This window comes from Coturnix japonica, chromosome 1 (genome assembly GCF_054131305.1).
Source record: "Coturnix japonica strain WE chromosome 1, WE-NBRP24, whole genome shotgun sequence".
NCBI lineage: Eukaryota > Metazoa > Chordata > Aves > Galliformes > Phasianidae > Coturnix > Coturnix japonica.
The window spans coordinates 73760875-73785871 of record NC_140663.1 but is presented as its reverse complement, the minus strand read 5'-3'; the positions used below and the strand labels follow the sequence as shown (position 1 = coordinate 73785871).

At 48.8% G+C, this 24997-nt stretch overlaps 1 protein-coding gene across 4 annotated transcripts; it reads left to right on the top strand.

Annotated features, from left to right (window-relative positions):
* Window positions 1-1253: 1253 nt before the first annotated feature.
* Window positions 1254-24767, top strand: LOC107320417 (galactosylgalactosylxylosylprotein 3-beta-glucuronosyltransferase 1-like). 4 transcript variants are annotated; one of them, XM_015876274.3, is made up of 7 exons: window positions 1278-1596; window positions 12597-12715; window positions 15317-15461; window positions 15749-16287; window positions 17701-17997; window positions 18398-18505; window positions 21527-24767. In XM_015876274.3, exons 3-6 carry the CDS (start codon window positions 15350-15352, stop codon window positions 18482-18484), a joined length of 1035 nt encoding a protein of 344 aa, XP_015731760.1. In that variant the 5' UTR covers window positions 1278-1596; window positions 12597-12715; window positions 15317-15349; the 3' UTR covers window positions 18485-18505; window positions 21527-24767. The 4 variants fall into 4 exon arrangements, with proteins under 4 accessions (XP_015731744.1, XP_015731760.1, XP_015731751.1 ...); XM_015876265.3 differs by having other exon boundaries at window positions 15313-15461; XM_015876258.3 differs by lacking the exon at window positions 12597-12715 and having other exon boundaries at window positions 1254-1596; window positions 15313-15461.
* Window positions 24768-24997: the final 230 nt, after the last annotated feature.

Genomic DNA, 24997 nt, shown 5'->3' with positions numbered 1-24997 from the left:
TTTAAAAATAGCAATAACACTAACAATCTCCCTTTCTTCCCTCCCTGGCTTGTCGCAGAAATAGCTTGATTAGGCTACAGCTCTGGTGCTTCAAGGGGGAGAGAAATGAAACTGCAGAGCTTGCAGAGAAGCTTTTCTGCTTTCTTAAGGCAGCGATTGCCGGCTGCTTTGCTGGAGCACAGGCTCTTCAAAGGCTGGCGAGCTGTGTATTGAGGACTGCTTGTTCTGCACGTGCCTTTGGAGGCTGCTTACAACGAGCAGAGAGGCAGCATCACAGCTTTGGGGCTGAAAAGACATCCCTACCTCCTGTCTTTGCTTCACCAAGCTCACAGGGCTGGGAAGAAAAGGAGTTCTGTGTGGGTGCATGGGTATCCCTGGGGACAGGGCACAAGGCAGCTCAACAGGCTCTGTGAGCACAGGATGGGGCCAAATAAAATGGAGCAGAGCTCAGCAGGTGATACAACCAGTGTCCCACCTCAGCCTTCAGATGCTGTGCTCCCAAGACAGAGATTTCAAGGGGTTTTCCACATCACGGTGTGCTTTCAGTGCGGGTATGGAGAGAAACAAGTGTCCTGCAATAGCACAGCATGCCAGAGGGAGCCGGGAGTGCAGGCAGCGGGGCTGTACACAGCCAGGAAGCGATGGAAGGACCATGGGATTCCATCTCATCCTTCTGACCCTAAGAGACAACGTCCTTCTGAACCCACCTCTCCCAAGAGGCCTCAGTCATGGTGCCCACGCCAAGCAGGGGGTTTGCCTAAACCTAAAGCATTGCAGTCTTGAGCACGCAAGGCTCCTCCAGGCCTAAATTGCACAAGCGGGGTCTTCACACAACAGGGCATGGAGGCAGTGAGCTGTGAGTGGAGATGGGGTTCACCTCGGTGTCGCACATTGTAAATGTCATTCGGGCTGCAAAATGTCACTTGTTTCCCTTCCCAAGGTGCTTTCAGCAGCACCTGCTCCAGGAGCTCAGCAGAGCCCCGTCAGCTCACCCGAGCCCACGGAGCCCTCCTGCTCTGCCCACGGAGCACCAACAGAGCAACAGCCTCAAAGCATCCCAACAGAATCCCCCTGGAGCCGCGGCAGCCCCGATCCTTGGACACAGGGTATAGCCGGAGGGGTGAATCGAGACACCCATAGTGCCATCGCAGCCGCGGGGCCCCGCTCAAAGCTCGCACCGAGGCTCCTCCTTACGGCAACCCGCCCCGCACCGATGCCGGCATCCCCGCTCCCGCTGCGCGGCGCAGCTCTCACCGCCCCCTCCGCGCTCTCCCGGTCCCCCGCTCCGCGCTTAAGGTGGCTCGGTGGGATGCTGCAGCCGCCGACGGGCCGCCCCGCTCGCCCGCCCCTCCCGCCCAGCCGGGGTGGCCTTAAATCGGCTCCGCGCCGCGCGTAACCGCACCGCTACTGTCGCCGCCGTCGGAGGGCGGCCCCGGTAGACCCGCCGCCGCCGTCGGGCCGGTCCCGGCGCGCTGCCTGCCGCGGCGGCAGGACGGACGGACGGACGGACGGACGCGGCTCCTTCGTCCTGCAGCGGGAGATGCTCGCCGGCCGCATCCCGGTACCGCGCTGCAGCCCCGTCACCGCGACCGCCAGGTGAGCGCCCGCTGCGGGCTGCGGGCAGCGCCGGGGAGAGGGGGTGACCTTGCGGTCCCAGGCGGGTCGGGGTCCTCCGAAGCCGCCCGCCTCCCTCGGGCATCCTCGGGAGGAACCGGGGGGATCCTCCGTGGGACTGAGGATACTCTGAGGAGTATCTCTGTTCCCTTCCGCCCAGCCTTCAAGCGGGATTTGGGGCCGGGAGAGCTTTTGGCCCGCGATGAGCAGCCGGGGGATGTGCCCATGGGTTCTGTGGAGCGTGGGCTTGGAGTGAGTGCTGCTGGGTGAGTTGGAGAGTGGCTTTTTATTGCCACATTTTCCTGTCACTCCAGCCCCGGGGAGAGAAAGGCAGTGCTCCCCGGCCAGCAGGCGTGGGGAGAAGTAGCTGGTCCCCAATGCACCTCCTCTGGCAGGTCTGCACAGGCAGTTCGCATTCACACTCAGAATAAGTGATGCAGGGCTCAGCAGGTCAATATAAGCATCCCTAGCGCAGCAGCAGTGCCCAGCAGTCAGTGCTATGCTGCTACTTGGAGCTCACGAAGCTCCACCAGCAAGTAGTGGAGCGCAAATGGTGCAGCTTCTGCAGGTGCTTTTGGCATCCTGCATGCAGAAGAGGCCTCCGTGCACAGGGAGTACAGCAGGGCGCAGGATGCTCTGGTCACCTGCCTGAGTCGGGTTTCAAATCTCATCTGGTGCAATAAATGGAAGGTGAGGTTGGTGCCATCTGTTCCTGTGGCAAAGCTGGGAATGGGGACCACGTAAGAAGTTGGGAGGTGACTGCACAGGGCAGCAGGATGGGATTCCAGCAGCAGGGAGGCTGCCATTGCTGTGCGGTGAGACGGCTCGCTGGGAGTGCTGAAGATGAGGCTGGGGTGGCAGAGAGGTTGCCAGGCAGGGGCTGTGTGTGGCAGCACACATCACAGCTCCCTGCCACCCAGCAGTGGCAGCACAGTGTGGGACTAAGACAGCTCTCTCCAGGACTGGCTTCATCGTTTCCTGGAAGCCATCAGCTGGAGGGACACGCAGTGTAATAGTGGTAATAATTGTAATAATTGATAAACTATTTAGGCAGCCTTGCAGTGGCTTCAAGCAGCTGGCAGGGAGTGCAGCTGAGATGCAGCCCCTGCCACAGGGAAGGGCCTTGGCTTGACTTGCAAGGTACATAAGATACGGAATAGAAAGCATAGCAGCTGGACCGGGGACTCCTGCTCAAATGGGAAAGGTTTTCTGTGCACAAAGCTCCTGCACCTTTGGGTTTTGTTACAGTGTCATTTAGAAAGACTGTTGCCTAGGGAGCTGTACAGAGCTGTAGTGTAGCTAAATGTATGCAAGAGAGAATGTACTTCTAGAGCATGCAGCCCTTAAATTCACATGCTTTTTGTGAGCTGGGAACATCTCTATGACCAGCACTCAGTGTTGTTCTGTGGCATCTTTCCAGCAGAGCATCTGAGGCAGCACTGGACAGCTTGAGGCTGTGCCTCCCATGTACCCAGCACCCTTTCTCCTTGCCTGTGCCATGCTGGAGGCGAACCTTCTGCTTCTGGGTAGCCCAGGATCTGTCTGTCCTCAGTGCCTGAGAGCAAAGCTGTGCTGATTAGGAGTGGATTCACTCCAGCTTGACCCCAGGCTGCTTTCCTTTCCTCTTTTCCAGCATGGTCACTGATGAAGGTCACTACCCTGTGCATCCCTGCTGGGGCAGAACAGAGAGCTGCAAGCCTTCCTGTGCCTGTGAGGGAGGCTGGATTTGATATGTTCCTTTTCTGAGCATGCAGAATTACCCTGGGAAAGCTCTGTCATTATTCTGCAGTATGTACGTAGGAAAGATACCTGTCCCCTTCTTCCTTGTACTTAACTATTTCTGATAAAAGAGGAAACCTAATGAGATGTTAATAAACCAGACTGGAAACCGAGTCCAACGCAGCTGCAAGGCCATGGCAAAGTCTCACATCCCTCTGCCCTGTGTGCTCCTGGCTTCTCTGGTGATCAGCATTAGGCTCTCCCCACAGCTCTCTGTCCGGAGACCTCCAGGTGCTCTGCACATGTATGGAGAGCACTCCTTGCCCACATGCAGAGCTGCTGGTCAGTATGACTGCCCTGTCTTTACAGCAACCTGATATCATCAGAGCCAAGACAGCCCCAGGTCAGATTGGATAGGAGCCTCTGAGAAGCAGAGCTCAGCCTAACGGGACTGCAGTTTAAAACCTGCTGCTGGTGTAACAGAATATGAAATATGGCACGCTCTGGCTACCATCACCCTCTTCTCAGTCCCAACTCATCCCTCCAGGCTGCAATGTGCCTCCAAATTGCACTCCAACCTGCGGTCGGTGACTTCACAAAGAACTCGCTCCTTTATCCTTTATCCTTTCATGCTGCTTTAAGCTGTGCAGGCTCGTAATTAAGAACACTGAGAAGTCTCTTCCAGCTCCCTCTCAAGTGACATTAGTGGTCCCGGAGGTCTTCCCTTAAGAGCTCACATTTATCTGCTCTGCCCATGTTCCCAATTGGCCGCCTTCCTCCGCCATACAGCACGGGGGGCTGAAAGCCTTCTCCCTGAGATAAAAGCAGTGCACTTTGTAAATTCCTCGAGTTCATAAAATGTGAATAAGTTTACCCAGGAGGGATGATTTCTCAGGGCTGTGACACAGAGCTGGGATTCGTAACCCAAGCTTTTGCTTGCCGTTTGTCCCTGCTCTGGGCTTGTATTCCTGCAAGTGCCTTATGCACACAGAGATATGCCTCAAGATGGGGCCAGTTAGCTCAGGGAGGAAAATGAGGAGGGACACCGGGGTGAAAAACAAAGCAGTCATCTCTGTCAAACAGGGAGAATGTGTCTTTTCTACATTACTTTTATATTATTATTATTATTATTATTATTATTATTGGAGGAACTGGGTTGCAGTCAGGAAAATGCCAAAGGTAGCACTTTGGTGGTAAATGTGTTTCCCCTTGCAGTGGTGCACAGTGACACACGGAACTCGCTGCTGCAAGGCGCTGCAGATGCTGGGTATAGGATTCAGGAAGAGACATTTTGATGGGTAATAGGTCGTTCATCATCGGGTAGGACAGTCCGTCTGAAATAGATCTAAATCTTCAGGCTTCAACCTCTCACAGTTGTCTGGCAATAGGATTTCTTGTGCTTTCTGAAACAGACAACGTTGATCGATGAGAGACAGAGGATGAGAGGAGATGGACATGCTCGAGCGAAGATCACCGGGGCATTTCCTATTTTCATTTCAATGCAGAAGCAAAAAATACATGTTTTCCAGCCTGCATGCTGGCACTTAGCTCTTGTAGGTTTCGTTTTCATCAGCTGGAGCGGGTTCAGGTTAAGTTCTGATGAGATGTGAGCTGGTCCAGCAGCGCTCACACTGCCGCTTCCCCTGCTGCTGCTGTTGCTTTTAAGAGGCTGCCAGCAGCCTGGCAACTTTGTGCGGTTCTGGTTTATGAGTAATACTGCATTACAAAAGAAAACTGTGTTGTCCTGTTCTTTGGATGTTACCCCTTGGCAACAAAAGTGTGGGCATTTATTCCCGATTCAGCCTGCCTCTTGCCAAGCGGAGCACTGGGATTACTTGGATGGGGTTAGCAGTCAAACAATCTCTGCTCTGGTTAGACGGCTGTAGAGCAGCAGCGTTGTTTCGTTCCACAAGTTCACGATGGGTTTGTGTGTGTAGGAGTACAAGGCACATGGGAACCACGTTTTGCTAGCAAAGCAGGATCGCTCCCAGGCAATCCTGGTGTGGGAGGGCTTGGAGGAAAAGCCAAGGAGCAGGCAGCAGCTCGCAGACCCTGCTTGCCCTGTGGGTATGCTCCCGGTGCAGAGCTGCAGCCTGACTCTGGAAGATGCTGTCTATAAGGGCAGGGGTAGAGAAGTGGTCTAAGCAAGGTGCTCCCTGCAGGACAGATCCCCCCTCATCTCGCTAGGAGCAGCACAGCCCATCCTGGCCCAGCACAAGCAGAGATTGCTGGCACCTCTCTCCCCCTCAGTGCCCCATAGAGTAGGACAGTTAATCTTTGTCTCACGCTGACCCTTCTTCATACTGAAAGCATTCTGCAAACAGTGGTAAGGGGCTATTTCTCCTATTGCAGTTGGATGTAAAGTATCGTTCTCTGCTTATGTCCATAGCGTGGGTCAGGCAGCAGTGCTGGGCTTCCTGCAGGAGTGACTACTTGGCTCCCTAAAGGCCAAGCTGTCCATGGGCCCCCCCCACCACCATTTTGCCCAGCCAAGCAGCCCATAGAGACCACTCCAGTGACCTTCACTTTCTCCCTCCTGCCGCCTTCCACTCGCAGCACCCTTCCCCCAGCCCAAACCCACACAAAGGTGAAAAGGAAGGAGGTGCCGATGGCTTGCCTCTATCTGCCAGCTTCCCTCTCCACCTCTGACATGAATGAGGCCCTTCATGTACTCCTCCTGAACAAACACAGATGCTTTTGTTTTATGGGCTGGTGGGATGAGATGGAATTAACAAATCAGAGCGCCAATGCTGTGCTGCCACATTCCTGCAACTTTAAAGCAGGATCACACACACAAAAAAAAGCTAAATAGGCAATCTCATTTTTCCAATGTACTTATATGTTATTGTGCTTATCTTACCTGGGGGGAAACTGAGGCACTGACGCAGGTGAAATGATTTGCCTTGATCTGTGTACATACATGCACATAGCTGAAGATGCTACACAAGAACTGAGAAATCTTGTTTCACAGTTGAATGCTTTATCCTCTGGCCTCAGAGGAGGTCAGCAAAGACCTTTATCTTGTTTAGATGAGCGGATAGTCATTCCAAGAGGACACGGGGGCAAAGGTATCTTTCTGTGCTAATACGTGTCCTAATGAGTCTTGTTGCTAAGCGGCTGCAATGATAGATCATGCATCTTCTTCGCTAAGCATTGAAATAATTTTTTAATCATTAAGGCTAATATAGAATCCTCGGAAACATCCAAATCTCACAGCAGGGTCTCAAATTAGCAAGCAAACAGAAAACAAATCCTGATTATCCCAGTGTACCTCTACGAAGCCCATGAACAGCATCTGCTGAAGTCAAATACAAGCCTGGCCAAGCTTGATCACAGGTCTGGGCTGGGCAATATCAAAGACAAATTGTCAAATCCTCCTGTTCCAGGGCTGACAGCAAGTTTTCTTCCTCCCCCAGGCACAAGTGCCTGCTCATAGCAGGAGCAAAAGTGACATTTCTAGCTTTTATGTTAGAGCAGAATTCCTGGACCATTAAGGAAAACACAGCAAATCTCTGATTACTTGTTACGCATCAGCAGACCCATTACAAGAAAAGGCACAGGGCTTCATTAAGGTTACTTCATTAAGATTTGCTCATCACTGCTGACCCCTGCACTGAGAAGACTTCTGTGGGTGAATATAGGCTACCCCCAAGGATTCTTTAGGAAAAGGTCATTAAAGGTTGTTCCTAAAAGTGGACCTCGAAAAGCCTAGGGGGGTGGCACTCTCTTCTCTTGACCCCCATTTTGATAACCATGATGCTCACATGTGAGGACCGGTCTCCCCATTCGCATTCCCAGTTGCAACATTACCCTGCTAGACAAGGGTAGCATCCCACCAAAAGCCTCTTCTGGGAATGCTGCAGAGGACCCCCGTAACCCTCCTGCTGATGTCTACTCAGGGGGATCCCATTCAGCGTTAGATAAGCTGCCATCAGCAAGTTTTGTTCACAGCCCAGCAAGCCAAGCCTCACTGGGATTGTAGCTCTCTAGAAGCCAAACCAAGCCCTGTAGCTGTTAAGCACTGGTGCAGAACAGTCTATAGATGTGATTTCTGCTCTTCTGTACTCCCTTGTGCACACCACTTAGCAGGCAGCTAAAATCTGATACTAGTTAGTTTTCTCCTGAGCCCAGCATGGGTCCTGACCTAAGCATCAGATGACAAACACACATGGCCTAGAAATTAGTTACAGCAGCAGAACCAGGAGGCCAGTTTCTTGGGTTGGCTCAGTTTGGGTGACACCCAGCATCCCTCTGCAGGGAGAGGGAGTTAGTAAGCTGGAGTGAAGCCTCTTCACTGCAAGGTGAAAAGACTGTTCTCCAGTCACATCCAGTTGAGGATGGTAATTGTGAAAAGCAACCAGAAGTGTGCTCTGGGAGCAGAAGTGTATATATAAGTCGAGGGCAGTTCCTCCTTCAGCACAAAGAGAGGCAGGTTCACCTGTGGAGAGATTTGACTCCATCTCTGAGACTTACAGCAGCAGCCCATTTCTGTCAGTGAGAGGCTGATTTGTATCTGGCCTGATGTTTCAGGGCAGCCTGATCTGCCTTTGAAGTGAGCTCCAAAAAGGGCTCCAAAAATGCCAAGCTCACCTCTCCCCACCAGCCTAAAGTATCTGACCCTCAGATTTTCTGCCCATGGCCAGCTGGTACCCCATGCGGAAGGGAGCTGGGAAGGAGGGCGATCACCAGCATTCAAGTGCTGAGAGAGCAGAGTTTGTGTCTTGTGCTGTGAGACTGTCACTCCTCAGTTTCCTGGTAGCCTTCTTTGCCTTCCCAACAGACTAATCTCTATCATTTCGTTGATGCACAACATGGAAAAACAGAAACCAAAACCTGCACCTTTATTTTTTATTATTCTGGAAGGACTGGATCTCTGTCAGACATCAGACAGGGGTATTTGGCTTTTGCTGTTCCTCAGCTCCATCTGCTCCATCCACTGTTTAGCTGCTTTTCCACATGCTTTGCACGAAGAAAAATTCCTTTACATCAAGACAAGAGGTGACTTTCTGGCAGCTTGTCCATAACTTAACTTAGATATTTTGACTGTTGCCTTGTCCATTTGGCATTCGCCAAAGTAGAAAGTATCAATTTCATATGGATCCCTTGATCTCATATGCCCTGGCATCCAATTATGGTCCAGTGGCAACAGCCCCTCTGTTAGGATAGCGGAGGACAGCAGAACACCTCAGCAGGATGCCAGCCATCACTGTCGTGCCACTTCTTCCCTTCACTCCCCTTTTTCCTTTCATTTCACCCACAAAAGGTAGAGGACAAACACTGCAACTTTCTATTTTTCATCCAGGTCTTTCTTTTAATCGAACCCGAGCTGTACAGATCAGCTGTGACATTTAAAGTACAAATCAAGCAGTGGACCATAACGTATATCTATTGCCAAAGAATTCTCTAGGTGCCTCTTTATTTCTTCATTCTCCATTTGTTTTTAAAAGCATCGGCACAACACTTTGGATGCCACACAGCAAGTGGCAGATCTAATGACTGCTGAAGATTTATTCGGAGGAAAATACCAAAATTAGCATTTTGGGCCATCTCCGCTAGCTCTGGAGCTGGCATATTTCACATGGCTCAGAGAGCCACGACAGCAGAAATGTCCATCAAGAATACCAAAGCCCTGTTCATCTTGTTCCGTTCCTAACTTCAGCAGTGCACACATGTTCTGGTGGTAATGCACGAGTGCTGGTTTGCATCCATTCCACCATTTCATTGGTTGTGTAATCCAGCCAGCAATCCCAAATAAAAACTGAGGGATTGCTGCAGGTGCGCTGCACACATCATCTGCCTGCGGTTGTTTCTAAGCACAAAGGAAAGCTGTTGGTTCTTCGGGGTGCTCACGTACAAGCATTAAAGTGTCAGCATTCCCAGCAGTTTGAGGAAGACAGCAGATATCTCTGGAGTGTTTTAAGCAGCATGAAGGCTGTTCCACTCGTTTGCAGTACAACTTCAGCCGGAGCAGTTTCTCCTCTGGTTTCCTTTGCCCTCCCTAGGAGCAGCTGGGAAGTCCAGCAGGGAAGAGCATTTTGACATTGCCTTTGAAAGCAGAGGGGAAGACGAGCTGTCTAAATCAATCGAGAGCATGCATTAGTGATTGCGCGTTCCTCTGGAGGACCGCATTTGATGTCGTATTGACACGCAGCTAAGATCAAAGCCCATCTGCATCCTGCCTGCTACCAGAGGAACACTGTTGGCCTTTGGGCCCCCTATCCTTACAAGGAGCATGTGATTAAGGTGGTATATATATTTTTTTGTTTCCCCAAACGAGCACCTGTGAAATGTAATTATCTTTCAAATATGCCCTTTTCTCTGAGAAAAGAAAAACCAAACTCAATTCCTTTCCATCTTTGAAAGAGCTCTGGAAGCAAACACCATGGGTTTTTCCTTTCTGCTTTTGTAAGAAACCTGTAAAATGACAGCTCCCACTCCCAGCGAACAGGCATCAGCTGTTAACGCAGTAGGGAAAGCTCTGGATTGAATGCACACTTTCCAACAATTTGCTATTGGGTTTTACACCCCTAGAGTTATTTTGTCTCATCAGAAAAAAAGAAAACTTGTGTATAACAATGTAGATATTGGTATAAATGATGCCAGTACATTGGAAATAGTTTTCCTATGTCAGCCATCAGTAAAAAAGAGCTCGGTTCTGCCAGTGCTTGGCAGCAGGGGAGAGAAGTCACAGTGTAAATACAGGAGCTCCTTTCAGGAAAGGATAACTCCATGCAGATAGGTCTCTCAGATGGGAGCTGGCTTCCCCAGGAGACATCTGGTCTTCCTTCTTCTGTTTGGGCCCGAGCTGCCAATCTTTCCCTGGGTATTTCTGGCACCCCTGGATTATGGTTCTGCTCAGGAACAAGTGGCGTAGATGCAGGGAAATCAGAACTGGGTTGATTTCCCTCTCTGACACTCAGGGAAGGCAGCCATGGGCTGGTTGTGAAGGACATTTGGGTCCAGGCTGATTAAAAATAACCTGTTTTAGACCTCCTTTCTTAGGCACTTCAAGTCTCCCCGCATAGCTGAGCTTAGCAGACAAGTTCAAGGTCTAGTCTATATCAGAACTGGGTTATCTCTTTTCCTGCTGATAGCCCAGATAGTGCCTGGATACCCTTCATCTAACTGGGGACAACAGACTGAGCTGTCTCCAATGCCTTGGCTCCCATGGGACCTCTCCAGCAGATTTAATTATCTTCCTCAGTCCTTCTTTTTTTTTTAGTTGTTATTGCTTTCTGCTTTTCTTAACTTTGGAATGAAAGCCGATGTAAAGCATGACCACTTGGCTTAGTGACAAGCCCTAGGGTAAGGGACAAGGGCAATGCTCTGTGCCTTAAGGAACTGCAGTGTCTGCAGACCTGACGGCTCCAGGGCAGGAGGGAGATGCTTGATTTGGATTCATGCAGGCAGTGGAGGGAAAGGGGGATACACATTATGTTCCCCAAGTATGAGTCCAGCTTCTGGGCTGAATTAACCGCAGTCCCATATAGCAAAGGGATTGGAGTTGGCAAGGGCACAACAAAGCTTTGTGCCGCATCTGAGGAAGATGCGGGGGCTTGAGAAGGGCTGCTGTTTCACCAGAAGTGACTCACTTTCCCTGGGAAGTTGTCCCTGCATGAGCCTGCATGCTGAGAGATGAGCTCGAGTCTCGAAATCCCACAGCTGCTGATAGCTCTGGTCATCCTTCATCGAGAAAGGGCCTGGCCATTCTTCCTTGTGTTTTGTGTTACCTGCGGTTCTCTGGGGTTCCTCTCTCCTTTGGTTTTGTCTCTTCTTTGCTTTTCAGTCATTCAGTCCCAGTGAACTGAATTCAGGGGAGAAAATGCCACCTTCTGAGCAGAAAGCCAAACCTCCCTTCTCCCCTTGTTTCCACAATAATTGCTGCTGGTGTGAGCCCATAGATGCTGTCTTTCAGATCTGTTCTTACTGCCCAGCACTGATGCCGTGCCTGCAGACCTGTTTACGGGCCAGAATCCCACTGCTGAGAAATGTCCTGTGGTGGCTGTGCTTGTGCAGTAATTACCCCTGCTTATCCCAGAGCAATAACCCATTCCACCAACCTCCGTGCTTCCCTGAATCCATCCTCCCATTTTATTGAGTACATCTGTAACAGGCAGGAGGCCATCCGGTACAGCATCCTCGCTTGTCGTGATTTTCAGCAGTATTGAAGTTTCAGCTGAAGGCTCTGATGGACCCGAGGGACTGCGGGAGAGGGGACAGCAGCTTCCTGTGGATTTCAGCAAAGCACAGACAGAGCCATTGCTGATCACCACAAATACCGGCTCTGCCATGAATTATGCATTCCTTGTTTAAAGAGAGGTCGCTCTCATTAATAATTGAAAGCTCCCCGCTCTGCCTTCAGCATCACATCTCCCACACCGGGAGTTAGGGAACTCATGAAATCTGCATGGACATCCTCAAGGTGGCTAGGGGCTGATGGGGAGAGGCAGCAAAATGCAGGCAAAACAAACTCAAAACCCTGTTGACAGTTTTGATGCATGAGATGAGGAGGCATCTGTACCCTGCGGGCAGCTCTGCTCCAGTTCTGCCCCTCTCTGCTCCCCACATCCCCATCCTTTTCTGTTCATTCCTCCTAGGGTACACAGAGAGGGCTGCAAACAGCTGCAGCTAGTTTGCTTTGGGTGCTTGCCTAAAGAAAGCTCTAGGCTGGTTGGCTGGATGTTCCTAGGGACAGTTGGAGCTGTGAAGTTTGCCTCTATTGGAAAATGGTGTAAAGCCTGTGTCTCACACTGCAGCCAGGTAATCCTGGGACTGGGGCTGGTCCAGCATTCAGGGGCTGCAAGCCTGGGTCATACAGACTGGCTACTCTGAAGCAGAGGCTGCAGAAATCATCTTTCTTGGGCAGAGAGGTTTTGGAAGGGTGTAATTCTCATGCAGAATCAGGCAGGCAGGGAGCAGAACTGAAATCTGAGTTCCCAAGCTCTGTGTGATACTAACAGACAGAGGGACGGGTCATGTGTGATGCTTCGAGCCTCAGTCAGATTGTGCTCTTCTCATCAGGATGGGGAATCTGAGCTAGGGCTGTGCTCTTCTGTGTGCCTTTCTCTTTACTGTCTCCCTAGTCCTTTCAGCTTAATTCCAACTACATCAGCACATGGGCTTAAATGGAGATTGGCTGTTGTTGCATCCCGGGAATTGAGAAATCTGACAAAACAGCATGAGCCAAGAGTAGCACCAGAAACATTTTGTCCCTATCATGCTCAGCTTTGCGCTCTGTGTGTGTGTGTGTTTATTTTTATCAGAGAACAAAAGATTGATGGGCGAAATTAAGAAGAGGGATGTGTAATTGGAAAACAGCTCAAGAAGGCTACAGGCAGCATATTGAAGGCATCCATCAAACATCCAGCTAACGTTATTACAGGTGTGTAACACAAACAAGGGCTGCAGGAGACGCTAGTTAAAAAAGAAGAGGGAAGAGAAAGGGGAATAGGCAGGACAGGGGAAATAGCAGGGGAGGAGGAGAGCCAGTGAGAGAATACGATCAATAATATTTGTACTGCAGGTGCATCCGAAGGCTCTTGCTGGGATCAGCGCAGGACTGTGCGAGCACATTAAGAGACAGTCCCTGCCCTCTACAGCTTAAAGCTGGGAATTACGAGATGATTGCTGGAGATTGGTTTAGGTGATCACAGATTTTTCTTGTGATCTTGAGCCTCATTTAATGGGATCTGCTCTGAATGGATTTAAAGGCAGAAGGAAAGTAGCTGGTTGTGCCAAGAAAACACAGGGTAATGCCTGCCAGCCAGGCATGCAATTAATCTGAACCACTTAGGGGACTTTGTTTTTAATTATAAAATGTAGGTAAAAATATGTGCAGTAAACCACCGGAAGCCCCACTGGGGCCATCAGCAAGCTACCCAGAGGCATTGGCATGTGGCTGGGTTTTGATGCTGTGTTTTCAAGAGGATGGGCTGATGCTTTAATGGACACTTTGAGGGAAATATTCCACGTGGGGCAAACAAATGGAAAAGATCTTTGTGCGGGGATGGAGAGAAGGCAAAGGCTAGAAGTATCAGTAGGCAGGGCATTCTTGTAGTCCTGGAAACAGGGATGAAGAAAAACTCTTAAGGACTGTGAAAAGGAAGATGAAAAACATATAAAGGAACAGAAGAGCATAAGCACGATGGATGCAGGGGGCAACAGGAGGGGAGAGGAGGTAAGATCTGTAAGAGAAAATATCATATCCCAAGGTGGATTTTCTGAAAACGCGATTAAAGGCAGACTCCCCTGTGAGGTTCACAAGGGACCTGGTGCTTTGTGTGAGGCTTAACTTCTTCAGCGCTGCATGCAGCAGAAAAGCAATTGAGAGAAGGTGCACGTAGAAATAAATAAGAGCACCGGGGGAATTGCACACACAGGCAGCATCTCTGCTTGTTTGCAGTGTTTGGGAAGAATGAACGGGGCTGGATGTGAGGAGGAGGAGAAAGAACTAGAAAGGGAGTCTGCGCTCCTCTCTGCTCTCTTGGTAACACAGCTGCCATCGCCGCCTCTTCTTCTTCCCTCCAGGAGTGACCTGAGCTGCACAGAAACTGTGCCTATTTAATTAAGGCCTTTTATCAAAGGGAAGAAATGGTGGCTGTGTGATCTAATGCAGGGCCATCTGTAATTGCAGGCATCACAGAGGAAGTGAGGAAACCTACATGTCTGCTGCCATTCTGAGGTAGAGCAGAGCCCTCCTTCTCTGTTAGGGCCTGGATTTCTTTGGTGGCACTTCTGTGCATCCCAGTCTGCTTTCCATACCTTGAAAATAGACGAAGAGCCAGCACAGTGTTCCCTGAGTGCACAGTAAGGAGCACTGAGGATTATCACTGGTGGCTGTGTTTCTTCTCACACAGTTCTCTAAGGGCAATCCTTCCCCTAGGCTGAGCCTAGATGCCGGGCAAGGAATATCCTTTGCATTCTATTTGCTGTGTCTCTTAGAAGAGTTTGGTTTTAGACAACTGGCTCTCAGTACAGCTTGGAAGCCCACTATGGAACTGGAATGGCCAGAGCCATACAGGAGGCACCATATGCACTAAGAGAGCACATTTGATGCTGGCCTTCCAGAAGTCATCTCTGGGATGTTGGTTGCTTTGTTGAAGACATGTCTACCTCAAGCAGCCACAAACCTCATTTCCAGGCAGACTGACTTCTCATTAGTTTGATTGGCTTAGTGGGAGCAGAAGGTGCTCAAAAACTGTGAACAATAAAGCAAAGGGCTACTGTAGCTCCGACCATCTATAAATAAGCCACCTCTTGTTATTTATTCCTGATATTTTTGTCCTTAATTTCTCTTTATTTCCCCTTAGTTTCTCTCTCCTTATAGAAGGAGCTTTGAAAACCAATGTTAACTGTTTTGATTCATCAGATCTCTTAGTCATGTGCATTACAGAAATACTAAGAAAGAAATGATTCTAAAGTCTGTAATTTAAACTAAATTAAGTAATGGCCCAATACAGCAAACCAGGGGTAGAAAGGAATGTGGAATGATTAAACTTGCAGCAAGCATCACCAGCACTGTGGAATGACTGAGGCAAAACTTAGTGTGTGATAATGTGCATCATTGATTGCATCAATGCATCTGTATAAGGAGGATGAATTAAAACTGCAGGTCTGAAGGAAGTGCTGGGCATCTTGACATTTTCTTGTTTTGCCCACTTGCTTATGCAGGAATGCAAGTCTTGCACATAGCTTTAAAAAGCCTACAAGACAAGCATATTAAATACTCACCTCTAAGCTCAGGAATGAATATTCCCCCTGGAAAGGGAGTGAGAACAGTCCTTTCTGGTCTCAGATTCTGCAAGGTGAACTCTAGGTCAAGGACAGTAGGTTCATTGTGGGGCAGCAGGAGGTGCATTTACCATGCATCCCTCCAAGTAAACTGATTGTTGTCTGTTATTTGGCCTGTAGACTTAACTCTGCTGGTGTTTTTTTATCACTGATAGTTCAGAATTCTCACTCTTTCCTCTGTTCTGAAAGGTAGAGAGATGCCTGGGCATTGGAAGCTCTCTGCAGCATGCTGAGGAGACGAAACCTTCTTACTACGCTCCTGATTGTCTTGCCATGGGCTCTACTCCTAACCTTGTGGCACCAGTATCCAACCACCCGCTACCTCAGCCTGCTGAGAAGTAAGTGCAAGATCAGTGTGCTTGGGGTTGTGACAGTTGTTGGTATGAGCCCTCCATAGAAGACTCACTCTCGTGGGATGTGTTAAACCAGACAAACTTGCCTGCAGTACGCACCCAAATTTTTCATAAGAGTACGTTAAACACTCCTTAGGTTAGCTTTAGAGAGAGAATGCTGATGTGCTGAGCACTGAGTTCAGAAACATAAGTCCTCAGCATCCCCTGGAGAGGCAGCTCAGCAGCACTCAGTTCTCTAAAGTCTTTCTTCTTCCTCCCTTCCTTTGCCTCAGAAGACACAGATGAGAACGTGACCTCTAAAGCTCTCCTCAATGGTACATCTGCACTGAGAGAAGAAGGCTTCCCGTCGTGCATTCGGCAGCAGCAGAGCATAGGGGCGACACCAAAAGTAATCCAGAATTATGTGTACTCCAGGCCACCCCCATGGTCAGACACCCTGCCAACCATATTCGTTATCACCCCTACCTACACTCGACCGGTGCAAAAAGCTGAGCTGACCCGGCTGGCCAACACCTTCCTGCACGTGCAAAACCTGCACTGGGTGGTGGTGGAGGACTCACCCCGAAGGACCAACCTAGTGTCCAACCTGCTGGAGAAAGCAGGCCTCAATTTCACCCACCTCAATGTGGAGACGCCCAAGAGCCTGAAGCTGGGGCTGTCCTGGATCCCATCTCACACCCCACGGGGGACGCTGCAGAGGAACCTGGGGCTGCACTGGCTGAGGGACAGCTTCAGCAACACAGCACCACCAGAAGGGGTCGTGTATTTTGCTGATGATGACAACACTTACAGCCTGGAGCTGTTTGAAGAGGTAAGAGCCATAAAATTACATGGGACAGAAAAGCAGAATACAAATGCAAAAGCCTCTTTAGGACAGGAACTGCCTGTAGGTTTTAGGTCTCTAAGACCTTTGAGACAGGGATACCACATGGACTTCAGTCATTAACTGGGAGATATGAGCTGTGGCAAGCTGCCTGCAGCCCTTCTCTCCTGGTGCTCTGTGGGAGCTGGGTATAGGGCAGGTACAAGCCTACGAACCCACCGTTATGCTGACCCAGTAGCCACCCTCTGAAGGGCTGAAAGAGCAAAGAGCACATCTGCCATGGTGGAGGCTGCAGATGTGAGTAGCCACTCACGTGTTGTTCCAACTGCAGCCTCCTTTTGCCAGGTTTGTTTCTGTAGATATCAGAGTATATATACCCCTGAATACGTACCACTCCTCAGGGGGAGCTGACTTGATCTAAATAAGCACCAAGGATAAACTTCTGGCAAAGCATAAGTCTGTGCTCTGGTTGGGGTGTGATGAGTAGGAGATACTAGAACAGATTACTGACTTTCTAATAGACATTTTGTCCTTTCCTGTCCTTTTTGAATTCCAGCCACCACAGCAGTGCTGTGCCCCTGGGATCATAGAAGCTTGCCCAGACTTCTGTTGGAAACCTGGCTTTTGTGAGATGCCAAATCTATCACAAACTTGCAAAAATGATTATTCAGTAAACTCCCTTGTCACCAAATTAAGCCCGGTCTGTTATGCACCAGTCAAAATACCACGTTATGCCTCCGAATGCATTTCGAGTTTTCAGAGTTTTTTAGGTGGCTGTTAAGCTCATCCTTTTTTATTTGTTTCCAAGTCCTTTTTATGGCAATTTCAGTAATTTCAGAGTAGCTGTGGATAGAAGAATGAGTGTGAGGGAAAGCTGCAGAATCATAGAGTCATTTGAGTTGGATGGACCTTTAAAGGTCATTTAGTCCAACTCCTTGCAATGAACAGGGACACCTACAGCTGGATCAGATTGCTCAGAGCCACTTTCAGCCTGACTTTGAATGTCTCCAAGGACAGGGCATCCACCACATCTTTGGGCAACCTGTTCTGGTGCTTCACTACTCTTATCTTAAAAAGACTTTCTTTTTACATTCAGTCTCAGTCTCCCTTCTTTTAGTTTGAAACCATTTTCTCTCTTCTGAGGGACAGAACACGGACACTGAAAAACACTGAGTCTGCTGCTCAGAGGAGGTGCTAAAACAGAGCCTTGCAGCTTTGCTTTGTAGCTCTTCAAACAGCACTAGAGTGAACAAGAGTTTGCGCTGCCTAGAGCTATGCAATTGCAGAGGAAGTCAACAAGGAAGGACGGGTGCCAAAGAAAACAGAGGATGGCATACTAATGGGCTGGGAAGAGCATTATAGAGTTGCATTCTCACAACACTGTTTCCTTCTGCCACACAGATGCGTTACACAAGGAGGGTGTCCGTCTGGCCGGTGGCGTTTGTTGGGGGACTACGGTATGAATCCCCAAAAGTGAGCCCAGCTGGGAAAGTGGTGGGATGGAAAACTGTCTTTGACCCTAATCGGCCCTTTGCTATTGACATGGCTGGATTTGCTATCAGCATCAAGCTGATCTTGGAGAAGCCTCAAGCCAGTTTCAAGCTGGAGGGAGTCAAAGGAGGCTACCAGGAAACCAGTCTGCTGAAAGATTTAGTGACTATGGATGGGCTGGAGCCCAAAGCAGCCAACTGCACAAAGGTGAGCAGGACAAGAGACCTGGAAAATATATCTCCATTTCTAAATCCTGGCGGCTTTCATGGCTTCCTGCCATGCCCTATTCATCTTTCCCTGTGCCTGCTCTGTGCCAGCACACCTCAGCTCCAAATGGTGCCAGACAGGCCTGCCAAATGCTATGCAGATGAGAGGCTCAGTGAGTGCTGAGGAACAGCTAATGCCACGCACTCTTAAAGAACCTCTTCCATGCAATTCATGCCCAGATTTTTTCTTTAAAACTGAGGACTGGGAGAGGGTCGAGTGGGGTTTTGGTCCAATTAATGCTTTCTTTTCCCTGACAGTGTTTCATACACCTGTAAAGCCTCCCCCAGGTCCTGTCTTGACTGCTGTTCTCATGCCCTGAGCAATTTTTGGTTCTCTTTAGGTGTTGGTCTGGCACACAAGAACTGAGAGGCCAACTCTGGTTAACGAAGGCAAGCGTGGATTTACAGACCCCAGGGTGGAAGTGTAAGCAGAGAGACAGCTCCCCAGTGTGAGTACCCCTGTCTTTATTGGTTTTGACAAGGCAAATAGTCTGTACATTTCCCTGTTTTTGTTTTTAATTCTTTCAAGACTGCATATACAGTAAAATCCCCCTTATCATGCCACCCTTTGCACAAGAAATGAATCCTCATCTTTAGTGCCTGTCTGCATTCTGTACGCATTTAAGCCTCCGTGCAGTCCCCATGAAAGCTTTGTTTGCATACAGGCAGAGAGAAAAACAACAGAAGAATCTCATGGTTTCACTCAGCAATGGTAGGCCACATTCCTTGCTCCTCACATTCTGCCAGGTCCAGACTTCCTTCTGTGGGGAAGTAATTCTGCAGTGAGTGGAAAGAGATCGTTGCCCCACCAGCTGTACCACCTCTGCAGTGCTCCATCTATCCACATTCAGCTTCTATCTCACATGAAATACCATGGTGTGGATGTTGCAGGGAGGGTTGGTGAGGCATTGAGACCATCTCAAAACAGGAACCTATGCAGACTGTCACAGTCTGAGGAGCTTGTTATCAGCATTAGCAGAGCTAGGAATACATCTGCTGTCGAGGGAAAACAGTGAAGGCACTAAAATTGCCTACGTAGTCCACAGAGCAGAGTTCAGCAGCAGGAGGAAGGATTATAGCATCCTCCATAGGTGAGGGTAGGAATGTATAAGAGTTCAGTGACACGTTCTTAGAAACAGAGAGTGATGAAGAATGGGCTTCAGAGGAACTATGACCTCCTCTGTCAGCTGCCTTCTGATCTTAATGCCTGATGTTGGCAGATACCTACCCTAAATATTCCAAAAAAATAAAGACTGCCTACTTAGAAGGACCGAGCTCTTTCTGCAATGATTTGTACTTGTGGCCAGATAGAGGATGCTGAATGATTTACTCCTGCTTTCAGTCCTGACCTCAGTTTTCATCTGAGCTGAACCAGGGGGGGCAAAACGGACTGCTTTAATATGGGCAATTGTGCATGCTTCAATTTCTGCACTAATCTGGTGCGCACATTGTTCATAGCTGCATACAGCATTTCCACATTATCCCATCATCTTCCAAGTGACAGCCATACAAGGGGCAAAGCAATCCCAGGACTGTGCATCCAGCAGCTGACAGCAGATATAGGAGTCAGCTGCTTAAATGCAGACCCTGGTGCCACCACAGGGATGCTGGGGCATCCTACCTGACCCTCCTGTAGAGCACAAACTCTATCATATCTGATAGCTTCTCATAAAAACCTCAGATATCCTAGTGAATGTAAAATTACGCTAGACCTACACTTAGGTAGCAGCACCTCTCTTGACTTCACTTCTGTCCGATCCATTACCAGTAATGGGTTCATTTTACAGATCCAGCCATGCTGGGTCTGCTGTAGACTGAAGCCGAAATTGTCTGAGCTTAGCTCAGAAGGACTCCAGTTAACTCTGTAAAGGATGAGCAGGTTTAACGGCACTCAGACAGACAAGGCTACTTGCCTATTCCTAGCAGCTGCTTTGACCCAGGTGATCAGAAAGCATCCAGTCCTGGAGACACCTGCAAAATACATGTGCTGCCTGGAGAAGCTTAGTGGATGCAGCTGAGAGCAGTCAGTCAAGCAAAATCATCAGCTTCCACGCCCACCCCCCCTGTAAAGTTTTAAATTGACACCTCTGGTAACAGTTCTGCTGAATTTTGGAGGTTCTTACTACCAAGGCTGTTGAGCTTCAGAAGCCTGACAGACACAATGTAGATGAGCTAGTGCTGAGACAAGAGAAGAGGTATAATTCACCCCCTGAGAATGTTCTGTTGTTAGATGCTGTGAGGAGAATGTTTCTGTATTTCTCCTGGGAGTTTGTCCTCATTGAGGATCAGATCAGGCCAGTTAAGTCCTAGACCCTTCAGGAGCCCCTTTAGTGCCTGTGGATGTGAGCCAGGCTTTGGTGCTTGTGGGTTTTGGTGCTCTGTTAATCACCAGTTAGACCACTTAGGTTGTTTTTTGGCACACATTCCTGCTCTCTGGGTTGCCACAGATGCATTGTGAAGGGATCTGCTGATTATGTAAACTGCAAAGATCAGGCTTCAGCAGGTACTGCATAAACAGTGGTTATTTTGTCCCAGCTGGAGCCTGCTTTCTTCTTCGCCTGCATCCCCACCACCCTTGGCTGAGTCTAGCTGAACCACAGCAGTGTTTGTGAGTCCTGGGGAGAATACTCCATCAGAGCAGATCTACAGAGAGGGGAAAATAAAGGCATGTGGCTCAGTTTGCCTTTTCATGAGAATAAAATGAAAAAGGAGTGCTCAATGGTTTTTAAAAAAGAAGGGTTTTTTCTTTGCAATAGAGCTCTGATTTTTCTGCCCTGAGAACCATTAGGGCCGATCTGAGATGTGTTGGGATTGAGGATCTTGGGTGAGATCCCAAACCTCTTCCAATATACATCTTTGCAAACTGTTTTGAAACCAGACCCCCTAGAAAAACAAACTGCGGCTTCCAAGAGCAGGAGGTGGGAACTAATTTTGCTCTGTATCTTTTCTTTGTTAAAGCCCTGAAAACTATCATTTGAGCCCGGTGTTATAAAACTTGCTTATTCTTTTTGCTAGTGTGTATTTATGGCTATTAGAGAGAGAAGAGCTCACTTAGGACTCCTGCTGCCTTGAGATATTTAGAAACAGGGAAGGAAACTCAGCACCATTTCAGAGCTCCTAGACAGTTTGAACAGGGTTCTTCAAATCTTATCTTCTTTCTATAGCAACAAACAAAAAAACAAGAAAGAGGTTGAGATAATGATTTTACTGGGATAAAAACATCCTTCAAAACCTTTTACTAATTCATAAACAAACATCCCTGCTAGGACTCTGCAGTGCAGATAGAACAAACAGCACTTTGGCCGTATCCCCAGCCTACAGCTGTTAGGTTGGGAAACCTGGTTAGTGATGCTGCCTGGTGTATACCTGAGCCAGGGGACAGCTCTCCTTGAAATGCCTCTTCTGCCCTGATCTACTGGATGTGATGTTGAGATTTCTGTCTCTTTCTTACCTTGTGTTTGTTTTAACAGAGGCAGCGGGCAGTGATTGTTCTGAAGCTTGTTGGCAGCCGCAGCAACTGTGCACCCTTGCCTGTTCCACCACTGGAGGATGCTAAATGCCCCCAAATGTAGCCACATCGATCAGCTCCCACTGCCCGGAAGGTGGCAATGAGCAGGGACAGAGCTGATGTGGTCCCTGTGATCCTACAGCTCTCCACTTTGACTCTGTGCATCGGCTCCCATTTCCTGGCTGAGAGGCGTGCCTCCCTTCCCTTGTGGGCACTGTGCTTTTTAACCATTCATTAAAGAGGAAATGTCTTAGATGTGATCTCCATTCCCTGCTGTGCCAGCACAGAGGCTGAAATCCACAATGGGGGCAGGTGCCTCTGAAGATCCATCCCTCTTGGCATACAAACCTGAGCTTCAGGGCAGCAGTTGAGAGCTGCTGTGGTTCAAGAACAGGAGTTGTTGCAAAAGCAGATGTGGATCTGTCAGTCTGAGGTATGCTCTCAGTGAGAACAGCTTAAAAGCAAAACTAGCCTGAGAGGCTCCCCCTCAGATACACACATGGATCAGCTTTTGGTACTGGGAAAGGAGCTGTGTTGGAAGCCCCTCTTTTTGGGTGTAGGAGTTCAGAAGTGCCTCAGCTAAGAACTTGAACTGCCCGAACTGCAGGTTGTGTTGGAAAATGTTGTCCCAGTTCCCAGGCCGGTACCCCCTGGATGCAGCTCCCCTCCCACTCAGGGTGACCTGGTAGGTATGGCACCTCAAAGACCATGCCTCCATGTCCTGATATGGAGAGCAGAAAGCAGGGGCAGAGGTGGGAGGACCTGGAAGTTTTATTCCTGCTGCAGCACCATTAGGCACTTCAGTTCATGAATACAGAGTTGCTTCCTAAACCTCCAGGGAAGAAGACACCTTTCTGGAGCGGAGGTGGGTGAGAAGCACTTAGGAAAAGAACGCTGAGCTTGCACTCATCTCCTGTGTGAACGCTGAAAAATGTGGAAAAAGGATCATCATTGGGAAGCGTATCTTGAGCACACAGATATCAACATTTACTACTTCACTTGTCAAGTTTCCAATTGAACTCTGATAGCACGTTTGGCCCTTGGAACAGGGAGAAAAGACAGCATCATCTAGAGCAGTTTTCTCCTGATAAAACAGGAGAACAGCCTGGGTAAAGGCAGCCTACAGATGAGCAGGTGGCAAATGAGGACTGAAGGAAGGATGCACTGGGTTAAAAGCACAAGAATTTGTATCATGTGTGCATGGGGTAAAATGTCTCTCTGACTTTTGCAGGAAGATTTCCTGACTGACCTGGAAACCTCTCAGAGCACACCTTGCCAACCATCTTCACTCAGGCCATGAGGAACAAGGCTTCAAGCATTCAAAATACATCAAGGATTTGATAGCCAGAGAAAAAAAAAAATCATGAGCAATCAAACCACCCCCTGCCCAAGAAACTCTGGGCTGGCAGGAGACGTTTATTTGTTGTTTTATTTATACTGCAATCCTTTCTGCCTGTTCTTTGTTTCACTTTGTTTTTTTAACTTAGGTTATCTGACATACTCATGAGGAAAGAACAATTCCCAGACGCTCACAGAAGAACAGCAGAGCTTGGCATTCACTTCTGAATGTCTTTCTGCTTCTTGCTGTCTGGGGTTTCTTTACAATGGCACCCTAAGCTGGCAAAATAATCAGAAACACAGCAAGGAGGGAAGTACAGCAAAGGGAACTGTTATTCCTTTATGCAAGAGACGTGGGTGGCACTAAGTTTCTGGCTCCTGAGCAATCATGGTGAGGTAAAAACATGTGCGAAGGAGTGCCTCAATCAAGTAGATAGTCCCCATGGGATCCTGGGAGGCATCCATGAAAGGGGGCTCTTGGAAGGGTATCTGATGATCTGCGTTCCCTTAGTGGGGAACTAGCATGCAGGCATCCTGCTGTGGGAGTGAGATTAGAGTGCAGAAAGGGGCAAAGGGAGTGACATGCATCCCACTGGGGAGGAAGGCATGAGGGAACAAGGAGTAGGCAGAGAGCAGAGAGAGGGTGGCTGTGCTCAGCGTGGCCTGGCCTCCCTGCAAGGTCTCTCAGCACAGAAGTAGTACTGAATGGGCTGTAAAAACTGTGCTGCCTTGTGACCCCGGAAAGGTCTTTACCCAGCAAATGTCTGGCACATGTGACTTAGGGAGCCTGGCTCCTGCCGAGCATTTTTCATCTCCATTTGTCAGAGCCTTTTGGCCTCTCTGCATGAGGTAATGGGCCTTGCACTCCAGTGGGTATTGCTGACCTATCCATGCCATCAGGCAGAAAGATTGGCTCAATGATTCCGCTCACCATTAACGGAAGACTGTCCCCTTCTTTGTGGTTTTATTCTGCAAGCAAAGAGCAAGGGAATAAAGGAATCTGTTTATGATCTTCTATTTTCCCCTCCCAGATGGGTAGGGATTCTACCTGTATGAAGAGGAGGGGATATGGTATTTAATTCCCTGGCCTTCAGTATCAAGTGTATCCTACTTTTGATGCTGCCGGTGGGTGTTTGTAGCTTTTAGATGTCTCTCTGCATCCCTATAAGAAAGCAAAATCATTGTTCCTGTTTTTCCCCCTGGTGCCCCGGATTGCAGTGATAGGAGCACACTGTCACTCAGTGCTGCTCACAAGACCAGCCCTGTCATGCCATTCTCACATCAGCATGACCCTATGGTGGAGGGATTCTGTGAATCACGAAATTCTGCCGGATGCTAAGTTGTGTAGGACTGAGACCTTGTATGGACTGTGTGGCTGCACACAGCTGTCGCTCCAGGCTAACAGATGTTCTGAACACTCCCAGCACAAATACTCTTTTTACAAATATTCTGTAGAGCAGACTAAGGACAGCAAGGACTGCTGCCAGGCAGGGTGCAGCGGCAAAGGGTAGGTGAGGACAGACAGCACAAGTTCAGAGGGCTCTTTGCTAGCAGAGTTCAGTAGGAGTTACAAGCTTCAAGGAAAATGAACAAGGGGTGCAATAAAGGGGGGATGCTGCACGTCAAGCCTGAAGTGTTTAAAGAGCAGGCATCCCAGCGCCTGGTTTTTTTACTAGCATATTAGCATCTGATATTCATGCTCTCTGAAAATCCATCCAATTCAGCAACCAGTGGGTATTCCTAACGTTTCCTGTTGCAGAAAATACTGTTGAAAGAGGAAAGAAAATGTCAAGGAAGTAATTTTTAATGGTTATTTATTTATATTGAATGGTACAAGAGCGTTATTAAATATGATGTGAATAGTATAATACTGAGCCATTTTGTCTTGCAGCTTAAGGGCTTGCTTCTTTTCCAGGAAAACACAGTGTACTCTATAATGGAAAATGTGCCCACTGTAGTTCTCATTCCAAGAGTATTCCCTTCAGTCATCACCCGAAATCCTCTGCAATGCCTTTATTAAATGTAATACTGCTTTCCTCTTTCTTTGCTTAAAAGCCCTGGGGGTCAGGCAGGGCAGTGGGCAGGACACACTGTC